Source organism: Bos taurus, chromosome 24, assembly GCF_002263795.3.
Source record: "Bos taurus isolate L1 Dominette 01449 registration number 42190680 breed Hereford chromosome 24, ARS-UCD2.0, whole genome shotgun sequence".
In the NCBI taxonomy this organism is placed as follows: Eukaryota; Metazoa; Chordata; class Mammalia; order Artiodactyla; family Bovidae; genus Bos; species Bos taurus.
In genome coordinates this window covers 61,954,367-61,974,714 of record NC_037351.1, presented here as the reverse complement: position 1 = coordinate 61,974,714, position 20,348 = coordinate 61,954,367, and the positions used below count along the sequence as shown (strand labels likewise).

At 44.1% G+C, this 20,348-nt stretch overlaps 1 protein-coding gene across 1 annotated transcript; it reads right to left on the bottom strand.

Moving 5' to 3' along the window:
* Positions 1-438: 438 nt before the first annotated feature.
* Positions 439-18,888, bottom strand: SERPINB11 (serpin family B member 11). The gene is given in 7 exon segments (XM_059881121.1): positions 439-1,305; positions 4,265-4,420; positions 5,061-5,203; positions 6,499-6,616; positions 8,301-8,459; positions 11,308-11,534; positions 18,655-18,888. Coding segments are annotated over 6 exon segments (1,191 nt in total). The 5' UTR covers positions 11,518-11,534; positions 18,655-18,888; the 3' UTR covers positions 439-900.
* Between the last annotated feature and the right edge of the window lie 1,460 nt (positions 18,889-20,348).

The window sequence follows — 20,348 nt, the reverse complement described above, 5'->3', positions numbered from 1 at the left end:
GTGAATATTGAGGGCTTCCTGGTGGCTTAGCAGTAAAGAATCCACCTGCCAATGCATAAGATACCGGTTCTATCCCTGGGTTGAGAAGAACCCCTAGAGAAGAAAATGGCAATACCTTTCCTGGAGAAGGAAATACCCACTCCAGTATTCTTGCCTGGAAAATCCCATGGGCAGAGGAGCCTGGAGGGCTACAGTCCATGAGTAGCAAAAGAGTTGGACACAACTTAGTGAGTAAACAACTAAACACTATTGAGAAAGAGAGAGAAGGATGGATGGAGGGAGGGAGGGAGGGAGGGAAAGAAAAATCTGATTCAATTTAGAGCCTAAAAAGATTTAGCCAAAGATTCTACTAAAATGTGCACTGAATCGGACTTCCACTTATCCAGTCTTTTCTCATATGTATTGAGTTGCTGCAGAGTACTAAAAATCCTCCAAGAATTTAAGGCATTTCATGTATTTATTATAGTCAATACAGAATTCATGATGTTATATTTACATATACAAGGAAAATAACAGATTTTAAGATCCAGCCAAAGTTGAAGCCTTTACATTGTTCTTCCAAAGGTAAAGCGGCCACTTAACCAAGAGCTCACTGATACAAACAAGTCAAGAAAATCTAATCTTCTAAACTGTTTCCCACTGACTGGATCATATCACCCAGACAACACTTAAACGAGGCCCCAAAGATGAGAGACAGAGGCTTGTCTGTAGCTATAGCTTCTTCCATGATGACCATCATCTGAGGCTTCACCAACTCATGAGATAAGCTAGGAGATGTCCCAGACCCATTTCTCAGAGGCGCAAACTGAGGCACGGAGCAGGGTAAGGTGGGACCCACTTTTAGTCGCGGTTGGTCACTGCCCTCCCCTGTGACCCTGAGCCTTGCTCCACCCACTCTGCTCAGGGAGAGGCCAGCTTGCCACAGAGGAGAATTGTGTTGGTGTGAAAGTGCTTGATGAAGAACAGGAAGGGGTGGTTCACCACGAACTGAGCTCGGATGGGAAGTCTTTTTACTACCAGGATGTCGCCAGTGGCCGCAGCTGCCTCCGTGCCCTCCTTGTTGACCTCCACGTAGGACTTGTGGATGATCTTTGATACAAAGAGGCCCTTGACTGGTGATATTCCAGAAAGATCTGCTTTGACCTGGCTGAAGATGTCTGTCATCCCGAGGGACTCTAACAGGGAATTGAGCTCGTACTTGATCTCCAGTTTGAATCTCAGGAGATGCACTTCCACGTCCCTCTCCACCATGTTGGGCGGGCTGGTCCATTCCTGAAAGGTCTTTGAGTTCAGCTGCTTTTCTACCTAAGAGACAAAACACGGGTGGAGACCACAGGAGCTGAACACACACCCTGAATGTTCAATGCTATTTGCTTTCTGATTCTTGGCATCAACAATTCAACATCAATTTCTTCTCTACCTTTAAAATGTACTCAAGTCCTGTCTGAAAAAACAAAAACCTCATGTGCAGCCACACCTCCCCTCTTCTCCTGTCTACTTCTCACTGATGCTTCATGATTAAACTTGTCGATGTGTATCCTACACTCTTTTGCCTCATTTCCTCAGCAGGGAGGCATCTCTTAAACTCCCTGTATTGCCGTGAAGTCCTTGTGCCCCATTTCCTGGATGAATTCAACCATCTCTTCTGGGCGCGCACATCTGAAACATGAGTCACGTCTCCTTTATGAGCTGGTTTTGCCGCTCTAATCGCATGTCCTGCCCTCATTGTGCCAGAAGCTTCTGAACCCTGGATGTCCTCTGCCTTCACCCAGCAATTCAGTTCCTGGGTCTATGCTCCGATTGCCCCCCAAGCAGTCTCAAAACTCAGACCTCTCACCCTACATCCAGTTTCAAGAGTTTCTGAAGCCCTTCAAATTCTACCCTTGGTCATTTGAAACTCTCTGTTCAGACCTCCCTGCAGCTCCAAACCAGTATGTCAAACCCCATCAATCTATTACAAGAGTTGAAAACTTTTTTGTCACATTTTTCCCCATCCTGACAGTATAAACTCAGGCATAAAATGAAGGTGGTTTGATTCCTAAGCCTCCTTGCCCTCTGTGCTTCTCTGCCCTGATCCACGTCACCACGACTTCATGTCAGACCCCCCTCGCTGCCTCATACTTCCAAGGCATTGGCACGTGTCCCTTTCTCTGGCTGGAGCAACAGGCACTGCCTTTGTTCCTCTTCATCTCCTACTTATCCAGTGAGGCTGGCATCGAGATTGCTCTACTAGGATGCCTTCCTGATTTCCTCACTCAAATTTGGACTCTGTTCTTCCTTTTCTGCAGGGTCTGTCACAGCGCTCCTTACACATTCAACTCTGTGTTGTAACCACAGATTCGTCTGTGTTTCCAGAACACAGCAGAGTTTTCAGCATGCTGTGGACACTCAATGTTTGGTGTATGAATAAATGAATAATTAAATACATGAATCACAATTTTATAAAAACCACTTCTGGGATGTCCCTGGCAGTCCAGTGTTTAAAACTCCACCCTTCCAATTCAGGGGGCACGGGTCTGATTCTAGTTGGAGAATAAAAACCCACATACTTCACGGCACAGCCCAAAGGTAAAAAAGACCACTTCTAAACTTCTTCCAAGTGCTCAATGCCTCCAGGTATCTTTCACTGAAGCCCACAGACCTCCAGAGAACTGAGGTCCCCCTGCAGTGGCCACACCTCTGCCACACGTGTTCTTACAGCCCGGACTGTGATGCTCTTCCTAGAGCTGCAGAGCACACATCCCAGCCCAGGGATGTCCAGAAGACTTCCCTACTTTCCCAACCTAGGGATCAAACCCAGGTCTCCCACACTGCAGGCAGATTCTTTACTGTCTGAGCCACAAGGGAAGCCCGCTATAGAAAGGGGTTTCCCAAACGTCCAATGACCAGTGTGTGAGTGTGTGTGTGTGTGTGCATCTGCATGTGTGTGTGAACTGGTACCACAGGCACTTCTGCCTCCAGATGCCCCTTTTTTAAAGGAAGAATAGATTGTTCTCCCTAAATACAGGGACTTCAGGATGTCCGTCCTTTGCTCTCACAGCACCTGGCAGAACTGTTGAACCTGAAAGAATCAGTGAGGGCAACACTATGGTCACGAAACACACATCGTGTGCGTGCACACACACCGCGCCTTCATAAACACACATCGTGTGTGTGCACACACACACCGCGCCTTCATAAACACACATCGTGTGTGTGTGCACACACACTGTGTCTTCACTGCACATTAGCATTAAACACTCATCGTGTGCGTGTGCACACACACCCACATCTTCACCTCACATTAGCATTAAACACACATCGTGTGCATGCACACACACCGCGTCTTCATAAACACACATCGTGTGCGTGCGCACACACACCGCGTCTTCAGTAACACACCATCGTGTGCATGACACACACCCCACGTCTTCAATAAACACACATCGTGTGCGTGCGCACACACACGCGTCTTCATAACATACCATCGTGTGCCGTGCCACCCACCCGCTCTTCATAAACACACATCGTGTGCGTGCGCGCACACACCACGTCTTCATAAACACACATCGTGTGCGTGCGCACACACACCGCGTCTTCATAAACACACATCGTGTGCGTGCGCACACACACCGCGTCTTCATAAACACACATCGTGTGCATGCACACACACGCCCACGTCTTCATAAACACACATCGTGTGCGTGCGCACACACACCGTGTCTTCACCGTACATTAGCATTAAACACACATCTTGTGCGTGTGCACACACACTGTGTCTTCATAAACACACATCATGTGCGTGTGCACACACACCGCGTCTTCATAAACACACATCATGTGCGTGTGCACACACACATGCGTCTTCATAAACACACATCGTGTGCATGTGCACACACACCGCGTCTTCATAAACTCACATCATGTGCGTGCGCACACACACCGCGTCTTCATAAACTCACATCATGTGCGTGCACACACACACATGCGTCTTCATAAACACACATCGTGTGCATGTGCACACACACCGCGTCTTCATAAACACACATCATGTGCGTGCACACACACACCGCGTCTTCATAAACACACATCGTGTGCGTGCACACACACCCACGTCTTCACTGCACATTAGCATTAAACACACATCGTGTGGGTGCACACACACCCACGTCTTCACCGCACATTAGCATTAAACACACATCGTGTGCGTGCACACACACCGCGTCTTCATAAACACACATCGTGTGCGTGCACACACGCCCGCATCTTCACCGCACATTCTCACCTGGTCTATGTCAGCCGTGCCCACTGGAAGCAGAATGATCACACCGAGTGTGCTGTTGACACAGGGCAGCTCCAAAACCTGCATCTGTGGTTCCTCGATGAGGGCCAGTTTAAACTTCCCAGTCTGGTGCATCATCTCCACAGTCACACTTTTACCCTATGTTTAAAACAAAAAGTTGTAATTAGATGGTACAGTTACATGCGTGTGTGTACAGGTACACATACTGATTTTCCTTTCAGAATAACAAGGGTAACCGCATTAGCACCAGAAAGGCGTGGGTAAAACAGAAATGACAGAATACACCCTGTATGACACTACTTTGCAAAGGTTATACGTTTTTTTAATTTTAAAATGTTTGTGTTCAGATAATATACATACTAATAAAAATGATAACATATATGTTTCCCCAAAACAAAGACAAGGTCTCTAGATAAAGTGATTTACGTGGGAAAATGAGATTATAGGGTCATCTCCTTTTTTTGGATCTGATTAGAGACTTTCTGGGAGAAAAATAGTACAACTAACTTTGCTGTGTTTCTAGAGAAACTATTTACTAGAGAAAGCATGTCTGGGAAGAATGTAGACCCCCAGAAGAACAGTAAGAAAAGGACGAACTTTCTTCTGTTCCTGATCACCCCATTGAGAAAGGTTACCATCACTTCACGGGAGCAACAGAAACAAAATCCATGGAAACACAGAGCCTAGAACCAGTATTTTCACTGAAACTTTCTAAATTGTCTTTAATGGATATGGCATTCTCCGAAATTGATCATCCACCTGAAAATAAAATACTCACCTTACTTAACTGAAAAGGGGTTTTAAATGTTTCTCGTTCCTGAAATTTATTCTGCCATTGTCCTTTGAATTATATGGCATTCACCAAGACCATGACACAGGAGGGCTCAATCGTGCCTTTTCCAAAGAGGTTAGTGACTTTTCCTTGTAACAACAACAACAAAAAAAAGAATAAATAATATATTTGGATTTGAACTTATTGATAGTAGAGAGTTGAAGAGTTACAAGAAATTTGGAGCCTATGTTAAGGCTAATTATAGATTTGAGATCCCAGAAGAATTCCCTCATCTGTGGCCATAAAGCATGTTCTTGTCAAATGAAGTTTATTTCAAAGAATATTGAAAGCTTTGTTATATCTAATCAGAAGCTGGCATTCAAGGAATACCAAGTATGTTAGGTATGAATCAACCTGTCTTGTAACTAGTCATATCCTATGCTTTCTTATACATATAACTGCTTTTTAAAAAATTCTATAATCATCTCCCATAGTGTGTCAGTCGCTCAGTCGCGCCCCAATCTTTGTGACCCCCTGCACTGTAGCCCGCCAGGCTCCTCTGTCCACGGGATTTTTCAGGCAAGAATACGGAGTGGGTTGCCATTTCCTTCTCCAGGGGATCTTTCTGACCCAGGGATCAAACTTGAGTCCCCTGCATTGCAGGCAGATTCTTTACCATCTGAGCCACCAAGGAATCATCTCCTGTGGCTTACTTTTCATATCTATCAGGCTTTATAGTTACCAGTACCTTACCAATTGCAAATATGTTACATATTCCAAAGACACACTGGTCCTTTCAGTATGCTAACCTTCGTGTATCACAAGCATATATGCCAACATTTGAAATAAAAATGTATCTGAAAAATCAGGATTTATAAAACTATACCAAGAATGTCTTGCTGTAAATATATTGATCAAGATGCAACACCAAGCCTTCTTGGAGCATTTTGGAGTGTTGCAATTTATAGCATTTTTTTGGAATATAATCTATCATACAATATGAAACAGGGGTATATGAAATATCAGACTCTAAGCTTGATGAGAGCTTTCATTTTTATTGAACTTTTGGGCCAAACATAATACCTAGCACGTAATAACAATGATGAACATCATTTGATTATATATATACATATGTGTATATATATATATATATACACACAAATGAATGGATAAATAAATACACAAATTAATGACAAAATAACGATAACAGTCTAAACAAATACACAGCATGTGGATCTGTAATGACAGACAACACTAATCAATCTACGCTCAAAATTTTTACAAAACTTTCATGTGCCAGGCATTATTCTAGGCACAGAGCCCCAAACTGAGGCCAGACACTAATCTAAACAAGTACATCTAGCTTCCTTCTTAACGTTAACTCAGCAAGTTTATCAACACAGCTCGAATAAAGTTTGGAGACACGTGGTTGACTTATCCTCACCAGCAGTTTTACTTTCAACCCAAGCATTGATGGTTTTCCTTGTTTCTTCTGCAGACCGTTCAAAATCAACAGTTTGCAGCCTGGCTTGATACAATTTCTCAGAACAGTGTAAGTATTGCTGTAAAAGAAAGGATAGTTGCATAACACCAAAAAAATAGTGTAAGGAAAGTTACTGCTTAACTGGATTCTTTTGTGCCTGAATCCAGGGAAAGCTTAACTGAGAGTAAAATCTGGCCCTAGACCCAGTTCGTGCCCTGAGCTGCGTCCAGCTGTGGCTGGAACATGCTTACGTGACTGCTCACAGCCCATGCGGTGGGAGTTTCTCCAGACAGAATCCTGGGATATCAGTATCTTCTGACAGAGACCGAGACAACCTAATGAAACTAATGGGGAGTTTCTCAAGTCAGCTTCTCATGTCAGATGTAATCATCATTGTCTCAAGTCAACATCTATTTACAATTACACCCAGATCATGACAGCTTTGAGGAAGACAAAAGAATGAGAGAGGGGCCTATAGTTGTTAATCCCCTTACTTCAGGTCCTGTCCATAAACATTCTTTACGCTTCTAGGGCTATAGAAGGAAATACCTCTGAAATATCTATGATACCAAGATGCGCCACACTAAGTTGCAAAAACTCTGACAATCCAAATCTTGTTGAGTATAAGACGTAGCCTGCACCACCAGGCTAGGGAAGAACATTAGAAATTCAAGGCTGCATTTCGCTTCACCCAGCTGACATTTAAGTTGTCATTGCCCAGTTGCTCAGTCATGTCCAGCTCTTTGTGACCCCCATGGACTGCAGCAGCAGGCCTCCCTGTCCTTCACCATCTCCCAGAATTTACCCAAACTCATGTCCATTGAGTCAGTGACGCCATCCAACAATCTCATCCTCTGTCTTCCCCTCCTGCCTTCAATCTTTCCCAGCATCAGGGTCTTTTCCAATGAGTCGGCTCTTCTCATCAGGTGGCCAAAGTATTGGAGTTTCAGCTTCAGTCCTTCCAGTGAATATTCAGGGTTGATTGACATCTAAGTCATACTGGTCAAACCAAAGCTGTGTCACTGAATCTAGGATTTCACCTCAATCATTGCAGAAGAATGTAGTATTTAATATACAAGAAGATGAGTTTAGATAGAGGTCAAATCTAGGCTTTGTCACTTTATGTCTGTGGCCTTTATAGAATCTGCTTCATGATTGTAGAACTGATAACAATTTTATAGCTACATCTTACAGGACTATGTAAGGAATACATGAGATTGAGTAGAATGACTGGCACATAATAAACACTCAGTAAAACTGTATATGTTAATGCCATTGGAAAATGGCATCATTCGTGTTAGAATTTGGGAACTAGAAAGAACGTAGGCTAATCCTCTCATTTTACAGGTGAAAGATATTTGTCCAAAGTCATGCCTCAATGGGAACAGCTCTCTTGGCTCCCAGCCCAGTGTACTTTCCATTAACTCTCAATATTCTGCCATTAAGGACCTTTAAAAGAGAGATGAGAAATATGTTTTGTTTTCTTTCTGGCTCATAAGGGATAATTATTACCAAATTTGTTTTGTGTTTCATCCATGACCTTACTCTTGGGCAACACTGGCGATTTGCAGGAAGTTATGTGACATTTCACAACCTTAAATAGGAGTTTGGTAAAAACCATTTCACTGAGACTCTATTTCCGCTCAAATGTAATCTCTTGAAGATGAATATCATGTGACACTTCTTATCCTTCATTTTATTTTATAATGTGAAATTCAGAGGATGCCAAGAAAGCTGTTGACAACTGTTCCAGAGGGACTTACCTCATGGAGTGCCATCGCATTTGTCCCGTAGAGTCTGTTGGCGATGCTGAGGGTATAGTTAGAGTCTGGCCTATTGATCTGGGAGAAAAAGACTCCTAAGTCTGAGTGAATCCTTCCAGCTTGGTTGCACTGAAGCACCAGTAAATAAAGAAGGGAGTATTAAATTGCTTGATTTCTTGCCATTAGAGAGTATAAATAATGTGAAAGCAATAACCAGAGAGCAGGACGTTTGCCTCTGAATAGAAGGGCAGTGAGTATGAACAAAGCAAGAGTTGGCAATGGAAAGCCTTCTCCTTCTCCAGGTTTCCTCTCCCACAATAATCTCGGCACTCTGGGACTTTGGCTACAGACCATGTGCAGAATTGTAAACTACCGCAAACACACAAGGACTTGTCAGCTCTCGTGGTTTAACCCAAAACTGGACATTTTAATGAAGAGATCCTAGTGGGGATTTTCAGAGCGATGATCCAAGTGTGATTGTTGCCTTTGCGCCTAAAGAATCACTTTCCTTCTCTCTCTCTCATGCTCCTTTCAATGTCTCCATTTTCTATGTGATCATTTAATCAAATACTGAGCTCTTTATTGAACTGACCTGACACACCCATCTGTCCATCACAGAAGCAATTCACTTAAGCATGTTTTTTTTTTTTATTTGAAGGATAGTTGCTTTGCTGACTTTTGCTGTTTTCTGTCAGACCTCAGCATGAATCCGCCACAGTACACATATATCCCCTCCCTCCTGAACCTCCCTCTGCTTCCCTCCCCATCCCACCCTCGAGGTTGGTGCAGAGTCCCTGTTTGAGTTCCCTGGGACATACAGCAAATTCCCGTTGGCTATCTATTTTGCATACGGTCATGTAAGTTTCCATGTTACTCTCTCCATACATCTCACCCCCTCCTCCCCTCTCCCGTCTCCTCCTCTTCAACTTGATGCACCTGAGTTCATGGGAACTGTAGGGACGGGGGAGCCTGGTGGGCTGCCATCTATGGGGTTGCACAGAGTCGGACACGACTGAAGCGACTTAGCAGCAGCAGCAGCAGGGTTTATGCCTCTATTGCCCAAAGTGAATGTTCCCGAACTATGGGCTCCAATCTCCTAACAATAAGGGTTCCATGAAGCAAGTACTCTGTGGCTCTAGGCATGTGTGTCTTTCCTCAATCACAATCAAGCATACATATGTTTCCATGTGGCAGTTCTATCTAGTTTTGATGTCAAAAGGCATCCTTTTATTAGAAAGAACAGAGACCGCAGTCCTGGAGCACGTGGGTTGGGTGGCATCAGGCCCTGTTTTCCTGCTATAGATTTAAAAGGTAAAGCATCAGGTTCTTTCTCAGTCCCCTCATTGGACTGAAGACCTGACCCTACATAGAAGAGCCTGGCAGACTCACCGTGGGGCACAGTTCATAAGAGAACAGAAAGCTGAATGAGGATGACAAAAATCAGATGATAAAATCTGGGGGCTTTACTGTGGTTGTCACTACCATTGCATTAATCCTATTGGCCAGTCACCCTCAGGAGGATTAAAGGAGGAAATCGAGGATTCATCACTCGCGTGCTTATTAATCAATAAAGTGCTCTGCCACTCAATGCCTGGACTATATTATTTCTTGGTGCTCTTTATCAAAGAGCATTTGACAGCTCAGCAGAGATATTATCATATCTTAGCCAAGGCCTTGAACGCTGGTCCTGATGGTTCTACAATATGATTAAAGTGAAGCACCTAGAAAACAAATGAGATAGACTGGCATCAAAAGGAACACACAGTCTACAGAGGCTGACAGCTACAAGGTTTTCCACTTGAGATAAAGACCTAGTAAGAACTAATGTTTAATGATGTTATATCCAAATCCTGAACTAAGCCTTTGCATATCTTACTTAATCCTCCCGACAACTTTTAAAGTAGATACTATTATCCTCATTTTCTGTTAGGGAAATTGAGTTCATGAGGTTAATCCACTTGGCCCCGACCCGGCATTGCCTGTCTGGCGCCAGGCCCTGAGCTCTGGCTCACAGACTCTTCAGCCCCTCTGCCACTGTCTCCAGGCAGGCACTGACAGCTCCTCCGGGGCTGTGCAAATGCTGCATGGTTTCCCGCTAAATTATTTATTTAAATGCAAGAAAATCCTAAAAGTGCATCAAAATATGGAATAAAGGACAAACAATAATAAGATGTGCAAATACCCTGGGAGTTATTAAGTGATATCCTTCTAGACTTTTCACAGCAAAAAAAAAAATCTCCTCTGTCCATGGAATTTTCCAGGCAAGAATACTGGAGTGGGGTACCATTTCCTCCTCCAGGGGATCTTCTCTCCCAGAGATTGAATCTGCATCTCTTCCATCTCCTGCCTTGGCAGGCGATCTTTACCGTTAGTGCCACCTGGGAAGCCATATATACATACATATGTATACACATGTGTGAATGTATGTGTACGTATGTATGGTGGGAAACCACTGCATATCAGCCTATGTCACCCGTTCTTCCCTCGTCTCAGGTTAGTCTCCGTTTCCCCATCTGTAAAATGGGGATAACAATTCCTACCCCTAACACACAGGGCTGGTATGAACTTCAAATGCATAAATGAGCACTGTAAAAAACTGGATAACTTTTAAACAGTCTTTTTTTTTTTTTTTTACTGAATTTGGTCATTTTTTTTAACTCCTTTATTTTTTCATTTGGAATATAATTATTCTACAACACTATGTTAGTTTCTGATAGAGACTCATTTTATTGTAAATTGAAACTGTAGAGGGCAAGAATCATACCATATATGTGTTCTCTGGCATGTTTAAACCACTGTAAAGATAAACTATGAAAGTAAATTTCAGTCATTTATGTGTGAAAGCGCTGATGGCAAGAAAGAGATTGAGCATGGCATGCATTGTGTTATTTGCATTATAATGTATAGCATTATCTAAGCTATTAGTCATAAGAAATGTGCTTTGCCCACGTGTGGTTCTTTCACAGGATGGCAGCGTTTTCTGGGTATAGAGTGTAAGTCATTCTGAGGAAGACCCCAGGCCACCTGGGACTCCTGCTGTGCCCAGTACCTTCTCCATCGGCTCTGCACTGGTCCCTCTGGCTCCCAGGAGGATCATACTAAGAGCATAAAGAAGACTCAGCAGGGAGAAGAAGACATTGTCTCCTGCGTGGTTATAGTTCAGCTCCTTGAACACATCCAGACAAAATTCAACGTTTGCTGTGCTGAGGGAATCCATTTTCAGCAAAGCCCTACCTGAGAATGGAAGGGAAAAAAAATATCTCAGACTTACCTGGAGGCAAAGATAATATCGAGCATTCAGTTATGACCTTCCGTAAACGGAAGCGTCTGAGCCCACTGCTTCATGAGGAGTTACAGCCTGCTGTCACACTGTCTAAGGAGCTAATAAACGCTAGGTGGGGGAGGGCCTTCACAGTAGTTCTTTATTCTCATGAAGAGAAGATTTACTGTTCTCTTCAACCAGTATTTCAAAGCTCTCTCGCTATCGTTTGTGTACATTTAAAAGTGACAGCTAATTTTTCTGGAGCAAAAGCACAGAAGAAACTAGATCCCTTGGCTCTTATTTTCCACACTTTAGGGACTCTCCTCATCCTGGAATGTGTACAAAGTCCTTGAGCTACACAGCCCAGCCAAAAGAGATCCTTAGATCCTTCCCAGCCAGCTCCCGTCTTCACAGTCTCCATCCTGTCACCCTGCACAAGCAAGATGAGAGACAGTGGGGCAAACTCGGATAATGTTCTCTGCACATTTCATCTCCTTGGTGAACCTTATTTCTTGTCTCCTCCACAAAAGTAAGGGGATCCTAGCAAATAGGTCATGCCATCTGAAGGTGGCCAAAGCCCTCAGCCCCGCATGACATCAGGAAAAATGGAGGAAAGGAGGAGGAAAAATTGAGAGGAAGGAAAAGATGCTGGAAACGAGTGTTCTCTAAGGACAGCGGCACATCAGGAAGGAAGAATGTTTTTACTGGACCCCACAAACATCTACTGAGCACCGTCAAGTGCAGAAACAATCGAGCATCACTCCTGCCCTCAGGAACGTGTCACTTTCTAGGGCCCTCCACTGCCAGCAAACACTTCCTTCCTTTAACTTCCTGGCCATCCTTCTCTCTTGCCACATCACCAGCTCCTCGACCAACGCCCTTGAGGCCACCTCAGTCTCTTTTTAAGGATTTTTCTCACATTCTCAACCTCTGGACACAGTAACACATGGGGATACAAATCTTTGCCTTCCATATTGCTCTAGTTTAGTTGCTCAGTCACATCTGACTCTTTGCAACTCCATGAACTGCAGCCCGCCAGGCTCTTCTGTCCATGGGGTTCTCCAGGCAGCAATACTGTAGTGGGTTGCCATTTTCTTCTCCAGGGGATCTTCCCAAACCAAGGATCTAACCAGCATGTCCTGCATTGCAGGTAGATTCTTTACCACTGAGTCACCAGGGAAGCACTCCCGTCTCAGCCTTGTACTGCATGTTTTAATATATTTACCACATATATTATAAATGTGTGTGTTTTATGCATTATATATACATGACTTTATGTAAATATAAGCAATGTTTATGTTTGTTTATATAAATAAAACACATATATGTACTATATATATATATGTATCTATTGCCTGACCTTCTCGCTAGAGTACAATCTCCATTAAAGCAAGGAGTTTGCTTTTTATGCTTTATTCCAGCACCAGTCCTGACAAATTCACTAAATATCTATGATACACAGATGTACACAGAATACTGAGGAAGCTCAGGGGGGACAGAACTAACCCAAGAGTCACAGGAAAGACTTCCTGGAGGAGGTGATGTCCTACTCCCCCTTGAAGAATGAAACAAGTCACCCAGGTACACATATAAAGGAAGATCATTACTGACAGAAGGCAAAACACAAGCAGGGACTCAAAATCCTGAAAGAGAAATTTGCAACAAAGGAAGCCAAAGGTGGTGGCTGGTAGGGCCGGAGAATGGCAGAAATGGCCCGGAGGCCTTGCACACCCCACTGAGGAGAGATCAGAGGGAACCCGAGGGCTCACGGAGTCAGGGCTCCAGGCTGCCTGCTCGGAGCTCATGTCGGCTTTGGGAGCTCTCACTCTCGGTCTCCTGACTTCGATTCTCTTCTCAGGGGTCTCCTGCCCTCCCTTTCCCAAGCTGCTCTAACAGCCACCAATGAAACTCTCACCCACAATCACTCCAGCAAGCATGTCTCCCCTCTTTCGGACACCTTCAAATTCTCCCCACATAGCACATTTTTAAAAAATGTTAATTGCCTGCTGTTCGGTCCTTCCCTTCCGTTCCCCTATTCTGTGCTGAGAGATGGATTTCAAGGTGCAGTTTTCATGTAGACTGTCCTTCAGAAAAGGCTTCCCACTAGTCAAGAATAAGCCGTGATTGGTTTAAGCCAACTGAGGCTTCTGTATCCCACATCAGTGAAAAAAAAACCTGGAGGTGTAAGTCGCTCAGTCGTGTCTGACTCTTTGCGACCCCAAGGACTAGCTCCTCCGTCCATGGGATTCTCCAGGCAACAGTATTGGAGTGAGTTGCCATTTCCTTCTCCAGGGCATCTTCCCTATCCAGGGATCAAACCCACATCTCCTGTATTGCAGGCAGATTCTTTACCATCTGAGCCACCAGGGAATCCCTAACTGGTAAAAACTTTTGCTTATAAGCATAAGATCTAATGTACAGCACGGTGACAATGGTGAATAACATTATACTGTGTGCTCAAAAGTTACTGAGAATAGATGTTAAGCTTGTTCATCATACACCAAAGAAAGGTTTAACTCTGTGAGGTGCAAGCGTGCATGCATGTGTGCTAAGTTACTTCAGTCCTGCCTGACTCTTTGCAATGCTATGGACTGTAGCCCACCAGGCTCCTCTGTCCATGGATTCTCCAGGCAAGAATACTGAGTAGGTTGCCATTCCCTTCTCCAGGGCATCTTCCTGACCCAGGGATTGAACTCACATCTCTTGCCTCTCCTGCACTGGCAGGCAGGCTCTTCACCGCTGGCACCACCAGGGAAGACCCATCACTATATGTTAAATATATACAGTTATTCTTGTCAATCATCCCTCAATAAAGTTGGGGGGGGGCAGAAGTAAATGAATAAAATCTTAAAAATCGGAAGGAGTGGCAAACCTTGCCAGTAAGACAGCAGACTTTGCTGCAAGACTTCTGGAAAATTCCTTCTGATAAAAGAGACTCTCAGAAGGAAACCAATCCTCTTCTTTGTTTTAGGGCTGTTTTGCCTTCACGTGGCCGCTGATGCTGCAGCTATTTTGTAACCAGGCCCGGGTGTAGAGAGCATGATGGAAAGAATCCGAGTCTCTGATGACTCACCTTTGAGCAGATGCACTAACCCACCTGGATCTGCCCTACCTTGGGACTTTTTTTGTCCTGTGAGACAATAACTTTGTTCAAGCCATCTTAGTTGAGTCTTCTGTTTCTTGCAGCTAGAGGCATCTCAACTCTCTTTAGGAGTTGCTTTACACACCCTTGTCCACCTGGACCAGTTAGACCACTGGCCTCACGTGCATGCTTTTCTGCAGCTTTTCTCATTAGCCCCCAGGGAGCTGGAGCGATATCATTCTCCTTTGTCTCATCTTCTAGATCAGTGGTTCCCAACCTTTTTGGCAGCTGGCATTCTGGCTAATGCCAGGGACTGGTTTCATGGAGGACAATTTTTCCACAGACCAGGGTGGGGGGCGGTTTCAGGATGATTCAAGCACATTTATTGTGCACTTTATTTTGATTATTATTATATCAGCTCCACCTCAGATCACCAGGCATTAGGTCTGGAGATTGGGGACCCCTATTCTAGATTATAGCTGTCCCCTCTTTTAGAATCCTAGTCTAGGTTTATATTCTCTAGGCTATTGAGACAGGTGGCCGAGCTGCATCTGCACCTGTGTGTATTTATTTTAGTTACTAACTTACCCTGTTTCCCACCCATGCCCACCTGAGCTGAGCTCTCTGGAAGTGCATTCTCTGGTTGCTGATTTAGGCATCGTATAGAGCTTCTCACTAACACAGCACTTCACACACTGGGAGCCAAACAGAGCCAAGGGCCAAAGCCTCAGAAGTGGGACGGGGAGGAGAGCGCACGGCTTAGCATTAATCAGGCAGAGAGAAGCTGAAGGCAAGTGTGTCACTCATGGACTTTCAAAATAATGGCCCATGACATTTATGTGGTTAAAAAGATGGCCACACATCCCTGTCATCGAAACTCTTTGTCCTAAAATAATCACTAAGGAATAGAAGCTGCGTGTTCCAATCATCAGACCACCCAGCTTGGTTTCATGGGGTCTGGCAGTTATGTTACACCGAGCCTGGACCACACCCTTCTCTGCTCTTCCCAGTTTTTTAAAGCTGTAACTCAAAGGTTTGGCTGATCTTACCTAATGAAAATACTGGTATGTGCCTTTAACAAGATGCTGTTCCACAAGTTAATTTCAGTACAGCTCTCTGTAACATGCCTGATAATAACAGTATCTCTGGAAGCTCTTTGCTTAGTTATTTTAATAGCATTTCAATAACGAAAGCACATTCCATAATGAAGCATGTCCAAGCCAGACACGCTTCATAAGGCTTTCTGGCTAACACCAGGTTCTGGGATGCAGTTTCTGATTTATAAGCAAATATGAGTTTATGCTTCTTAAATCTTTGTCTTATTTTCATTATTAAACAACCTGCCTACATAGCATAGTTGCTGTAGCCCAACAGTTACTGGAACACCTAGGAAGAGTTTGGAATACACTATCAGTACTTACTGTGCTGCTTTTGCTGTTGTTCAGTTGCTAAGTTGTGTCCGACCATTTGTAACTCCATGGACTGCAGCCCACCAGGCTCCTCCCTCCATGGGATTTCCCAGGCAAGAATACTGGAGTGGGTTACCATTTTCTGCTCCAGGGAACTTTCCTGGACCAGGGGTTGGACCTGCACCTCCTACACTCGTAGGCCATTTCTTTACCACTGAGCCCCCAGGGAAGCCCTTATCGTGTACAGGCACCTTCCTTTCGTTAAACGTTTCGTGTGTTTGTGTCTGCTTTTTTATTCATAAGCATAAAAAATTGAGGTAATCACATCTCTCCGCTCTTAGTATGAGCCATCATTGGACTACAGAAGTCATACTCTCCTTGGCTTATTACCTTCAACCCAACAGATCCCCTTTCTCCTCCATTCCTATAGAAGACAAAATTTGTTTAAAAGCATGTTCTTCTATTTATGCATTCATGTATAATATTGATTTCTTTATATATGCATTTTTTTATTTTCATAAATGAGCTTATGTTGATTTTTTACTCAGTGTTATTTTTTTTAGATTCATCTGTGGGGATTTCCTTGGTATTCCAGTGGCTAAGACTCCAAGCTCCCAGTGCAGTCAGCAGGCAAGTTTGAAATATGGTCAGGGAACTAGACCCCTTATGCCTCAACTAAGAGCTTGCCTGTAGCAAATGAAAGATCCCATGTGCTTGAACTAAGACCTGTGCAGCCAGATAAATGAATATTTTTTAAAAAGATTCATCCATGTTACTCTGAAAATATAACCTGTTACTTCTGGGTAATTGTGCTTTTATGTTTTCACCGCATTTGGTGTATCCACTCCTCAGGGACAGGCACCCAATGGCCTCCTAGTCTACACCATCGCAAACACTGCTGGGGGCATCGCCTCCTGCACACTCCCTTACCACCTGGGCGGGAACTTCTTTGTAAAGGAAACGGCTGGATCACAGGGCTCAGGCATGCGTCAGTCACCACAGACACGTTACTCAGACTCTGTCTTGCAGAATGGGTCATGTTACCCTAGGGTTGCAGATGAGACAGCAAGGACTTGGGAATTCACACACTACCACCATGTAAATATGGGTCCACCTCTTCTGAAGCCTACGCTTTGTCCACATGCTGTCATATACTATTCATGTTTCTGTGTGTGTGTGTGTTTGTGCACATGCATGCTAGGTCGCTTCAGTTGTGTCTGACTCTTTGCGACCCCATGGACTGTAGTCTGCCAGGTTCCTCTGTCCATGAGGATTCTCCAGGCAAGAATACTGGAGTGGGTTGCCATGCCCTCTTCCAGGGGATCTTCCTGACCCAGGAATCGAACCTGCGTCTCTTACGTATCCTGCATTGGCAGGCGGGTTCCTTACCACTACAGCCATCTGGGAGGCCCCCATGCGAACTTTTACTTGAGATGAGATGATCTTATTTTTATTGCACTATGATTATTATAAAATAGGATGATTATTATCCCTATTTTATAATGATAGCATTCTACCAGAAAAATTATGAAATTTGTCCAAGATGTAAAGCATTAATAGGCTTAATCTGATAGTTAATGAAACAGTATTATTTACCTTACTTCCCAGTTAGATTTTATCATTTTTCAAACATTTAGAGCACAGAACCAAGAAGGAAAACTTCAGGCTCGAGTTTTGCTTCTCGGTTCTGTGCTCTAAAAATTATTAGGAATATTTAATTAAAATTAATTAATAAGCCATGGTATTTGTTTATTTACAAGACTGAGTTTTAACTATTGTTAACCCAGCACTTGAGAATTCTACTTCCTCCATTTATTTTCCAAAATTCCACCTTTCTAGCTGTTCGAAGAGTTCTTTCACAACAGAGTCTCTGTGTTAATCTTACATTCAACTGGTTTTATGCAGTCACCTTAACTGAACAATTTCCTCTACACCTGGTGACCGTGTGTACACAGGTACTCATAGATGAGCTTGCAGATTCTTGTTCATTGCATAGGCTAGTCTTCATCACTAGACTTAACATTTATTGAGAGCAGGGAAAATTTACCTGGAAATTATCAGTGTCTTGCACAGTCACCCAGGAATCAATATGTATTAACAACAGGGACACTCCATATATTTTACAATTTCTGGTCTCATTAATATTATCCAGTCAGTTTCAGGATAGAGGAACCCATGGAACACAGAAGCTTCAGGGCACACGGATCCCACCAAAGGTATAAGCTACAGTCCATGGAGTCACAAAGAGTCATACACGACTGAGACACACACACACACACAGGGAAGACGCCACCCAGGCAGCGAGGGCAAGTTGGAAGTGTCCTTAGTGGTAGAAGGACTTCAAATTAAACCTCAAAGACAAAGAATTGCAGACATTTTCTTTTAGTACACCTCTCTATCTGCTTTTAGGATAAAAAAAAAAATCCTCCCAAGCAGTAGAGATGTGTCATCTGGAAGCTGTCATGGAGAAAAAGAAAAGACAGAAAAATAAAAGGATGTGCAAGGCTGCAGCCCTTCTAAGTTGAGAAAGGGTGACTTTTGTTCCGGAAACAGGAGGAGAGAACGTGCCTTAAAAGGGGAGCATTATTGCTGTTGACTCACCAACTCAGGTCCGACTCTGTGACCTCATGACTGTGGCCCACCAGGCTCCTCTGTCCACAGGATTCTCCCAAACAAGAACACTGGAGTGGGCTGCCGTTTCCTCCTCCAGGGGATCTTCCAGACCCAGGGATGGAACCTGAGTTTCCTGCATTGGCAGATGGATTCTTTACCACTGAGCCACCAGGGAAGCCCCTTAGAAGGGGATATTGACAACTAAGAGACTGTGAGAAGACTCGGGGTTGGGGTTTGTCCCTCTGGGGGACGCACATCTCCCAGGGTGGCTAAGACAGCAAGTGCTTCAAACCTGGCGCAGAGCCCGGCTAAACTCTTAACCGTTTCACGCAACAGCTTTTCTAGTGCCTCCTCTCCTTCCCTAAATCAGGGCTAATCTTTGCCTCTCAGGCCCTGTCCTTAAAACTTTGTAAATTTCACAATGTGCTTGTTGATCCTAGAAGTAGTAGGAACTTTAGAATGGCCACCCCATCAAACATAAACCATGAGATTTTACACTTGTTTACAGAATGCACTGTTACCTTAAGAGACTAATGTTAAAGCCCTAAGAAGAAATTTAGACCCAGAAAACGAAAAGAATTCTTCCCCACACAGAAAGTTTTTACTAAGGCATTTCCAGTGAAGCTAAGATCCTCTGAGGAACTAAGAAGTGCTTCATCACATGGAGCTGACAGCCACGTGTGACCAGCTGTGCTCTGAATAAAAGTTATTAGGGAGTTTATAAAAAATATCCACAGAGTTCTGTTTCACTAAACAAATCGGAAATCTGAAATCAGTTTTGCCTGCCTCAGAGACTTAAAAATGCACACTATCAGTGACATTCAGACCGGTTAAGGTACATATGAACAAAAAACCACCCTCATTAAAGAGTAAGTTTCCCCCTCATTTTGGTTCATGGCAACTCTGTTCAAATGCCGTCGTTTATTGCCTTTATCTGTTCGCCTTTGACAAGAAGCACAGCTGAAATGATAAAGCACAAAGCTACTTCTCTTTACTTCTGTTGTTTTTTGGTGGTGAAGTGGACAGTTGGGCCGGAATATGCAAGCTGCGTCTCTGAAGAGGAAATATAAGCCTTTACGTTCTGCCCTTCCCTTTCCCTGTGTTCTCTTAGCGATTCAACTCCACCTGCAGGGCGGGAAGGACGGCTCTGAGGAGGAAATCCTTCTGAGAAGCTCCAGGGCTGCGCTGGGAGGCTCTCAGGACGGCTCTAAGGGGGAAATCCTTCTGAAAGACCCCAGAGCTCTCAGGATGGCCACCAGCCCGAGGTGTGGCTCCCGATGCTGGAGAAGCACGCCCGTCAACCTCCCTCCGCTTTGCTAATGGGGAAGCATTGTCGAGCCTAACTTCTGTTCAAGAAGATAAGCTGTCTTTCTCAAAAGAATAACTTGAACCCATTCAAGCCCATGGTGCCATATTCAGCATGGGAAGGGTAGCTGGAGTCACGAGCATGCACAGAGCTACTCCAGGGAAGGCTCTCCAGCCGTGAACAAAGCTGCCTGACCTGAGGCACGTTCATCTGAGATCTCCTGAGCTCTCTTGCAGAAGCAATCTGCTGGCAGGTAATTCCTGTCCCATAAAAAGAATACAAGAATGAGCTCGAGCAAGAGTTATTCTGTTTTCATTTAAAAGCTTGCTAGGAGCTGCAAGCCACCCCACCTAAGGTGAGTTAGGAGGTGTGATCC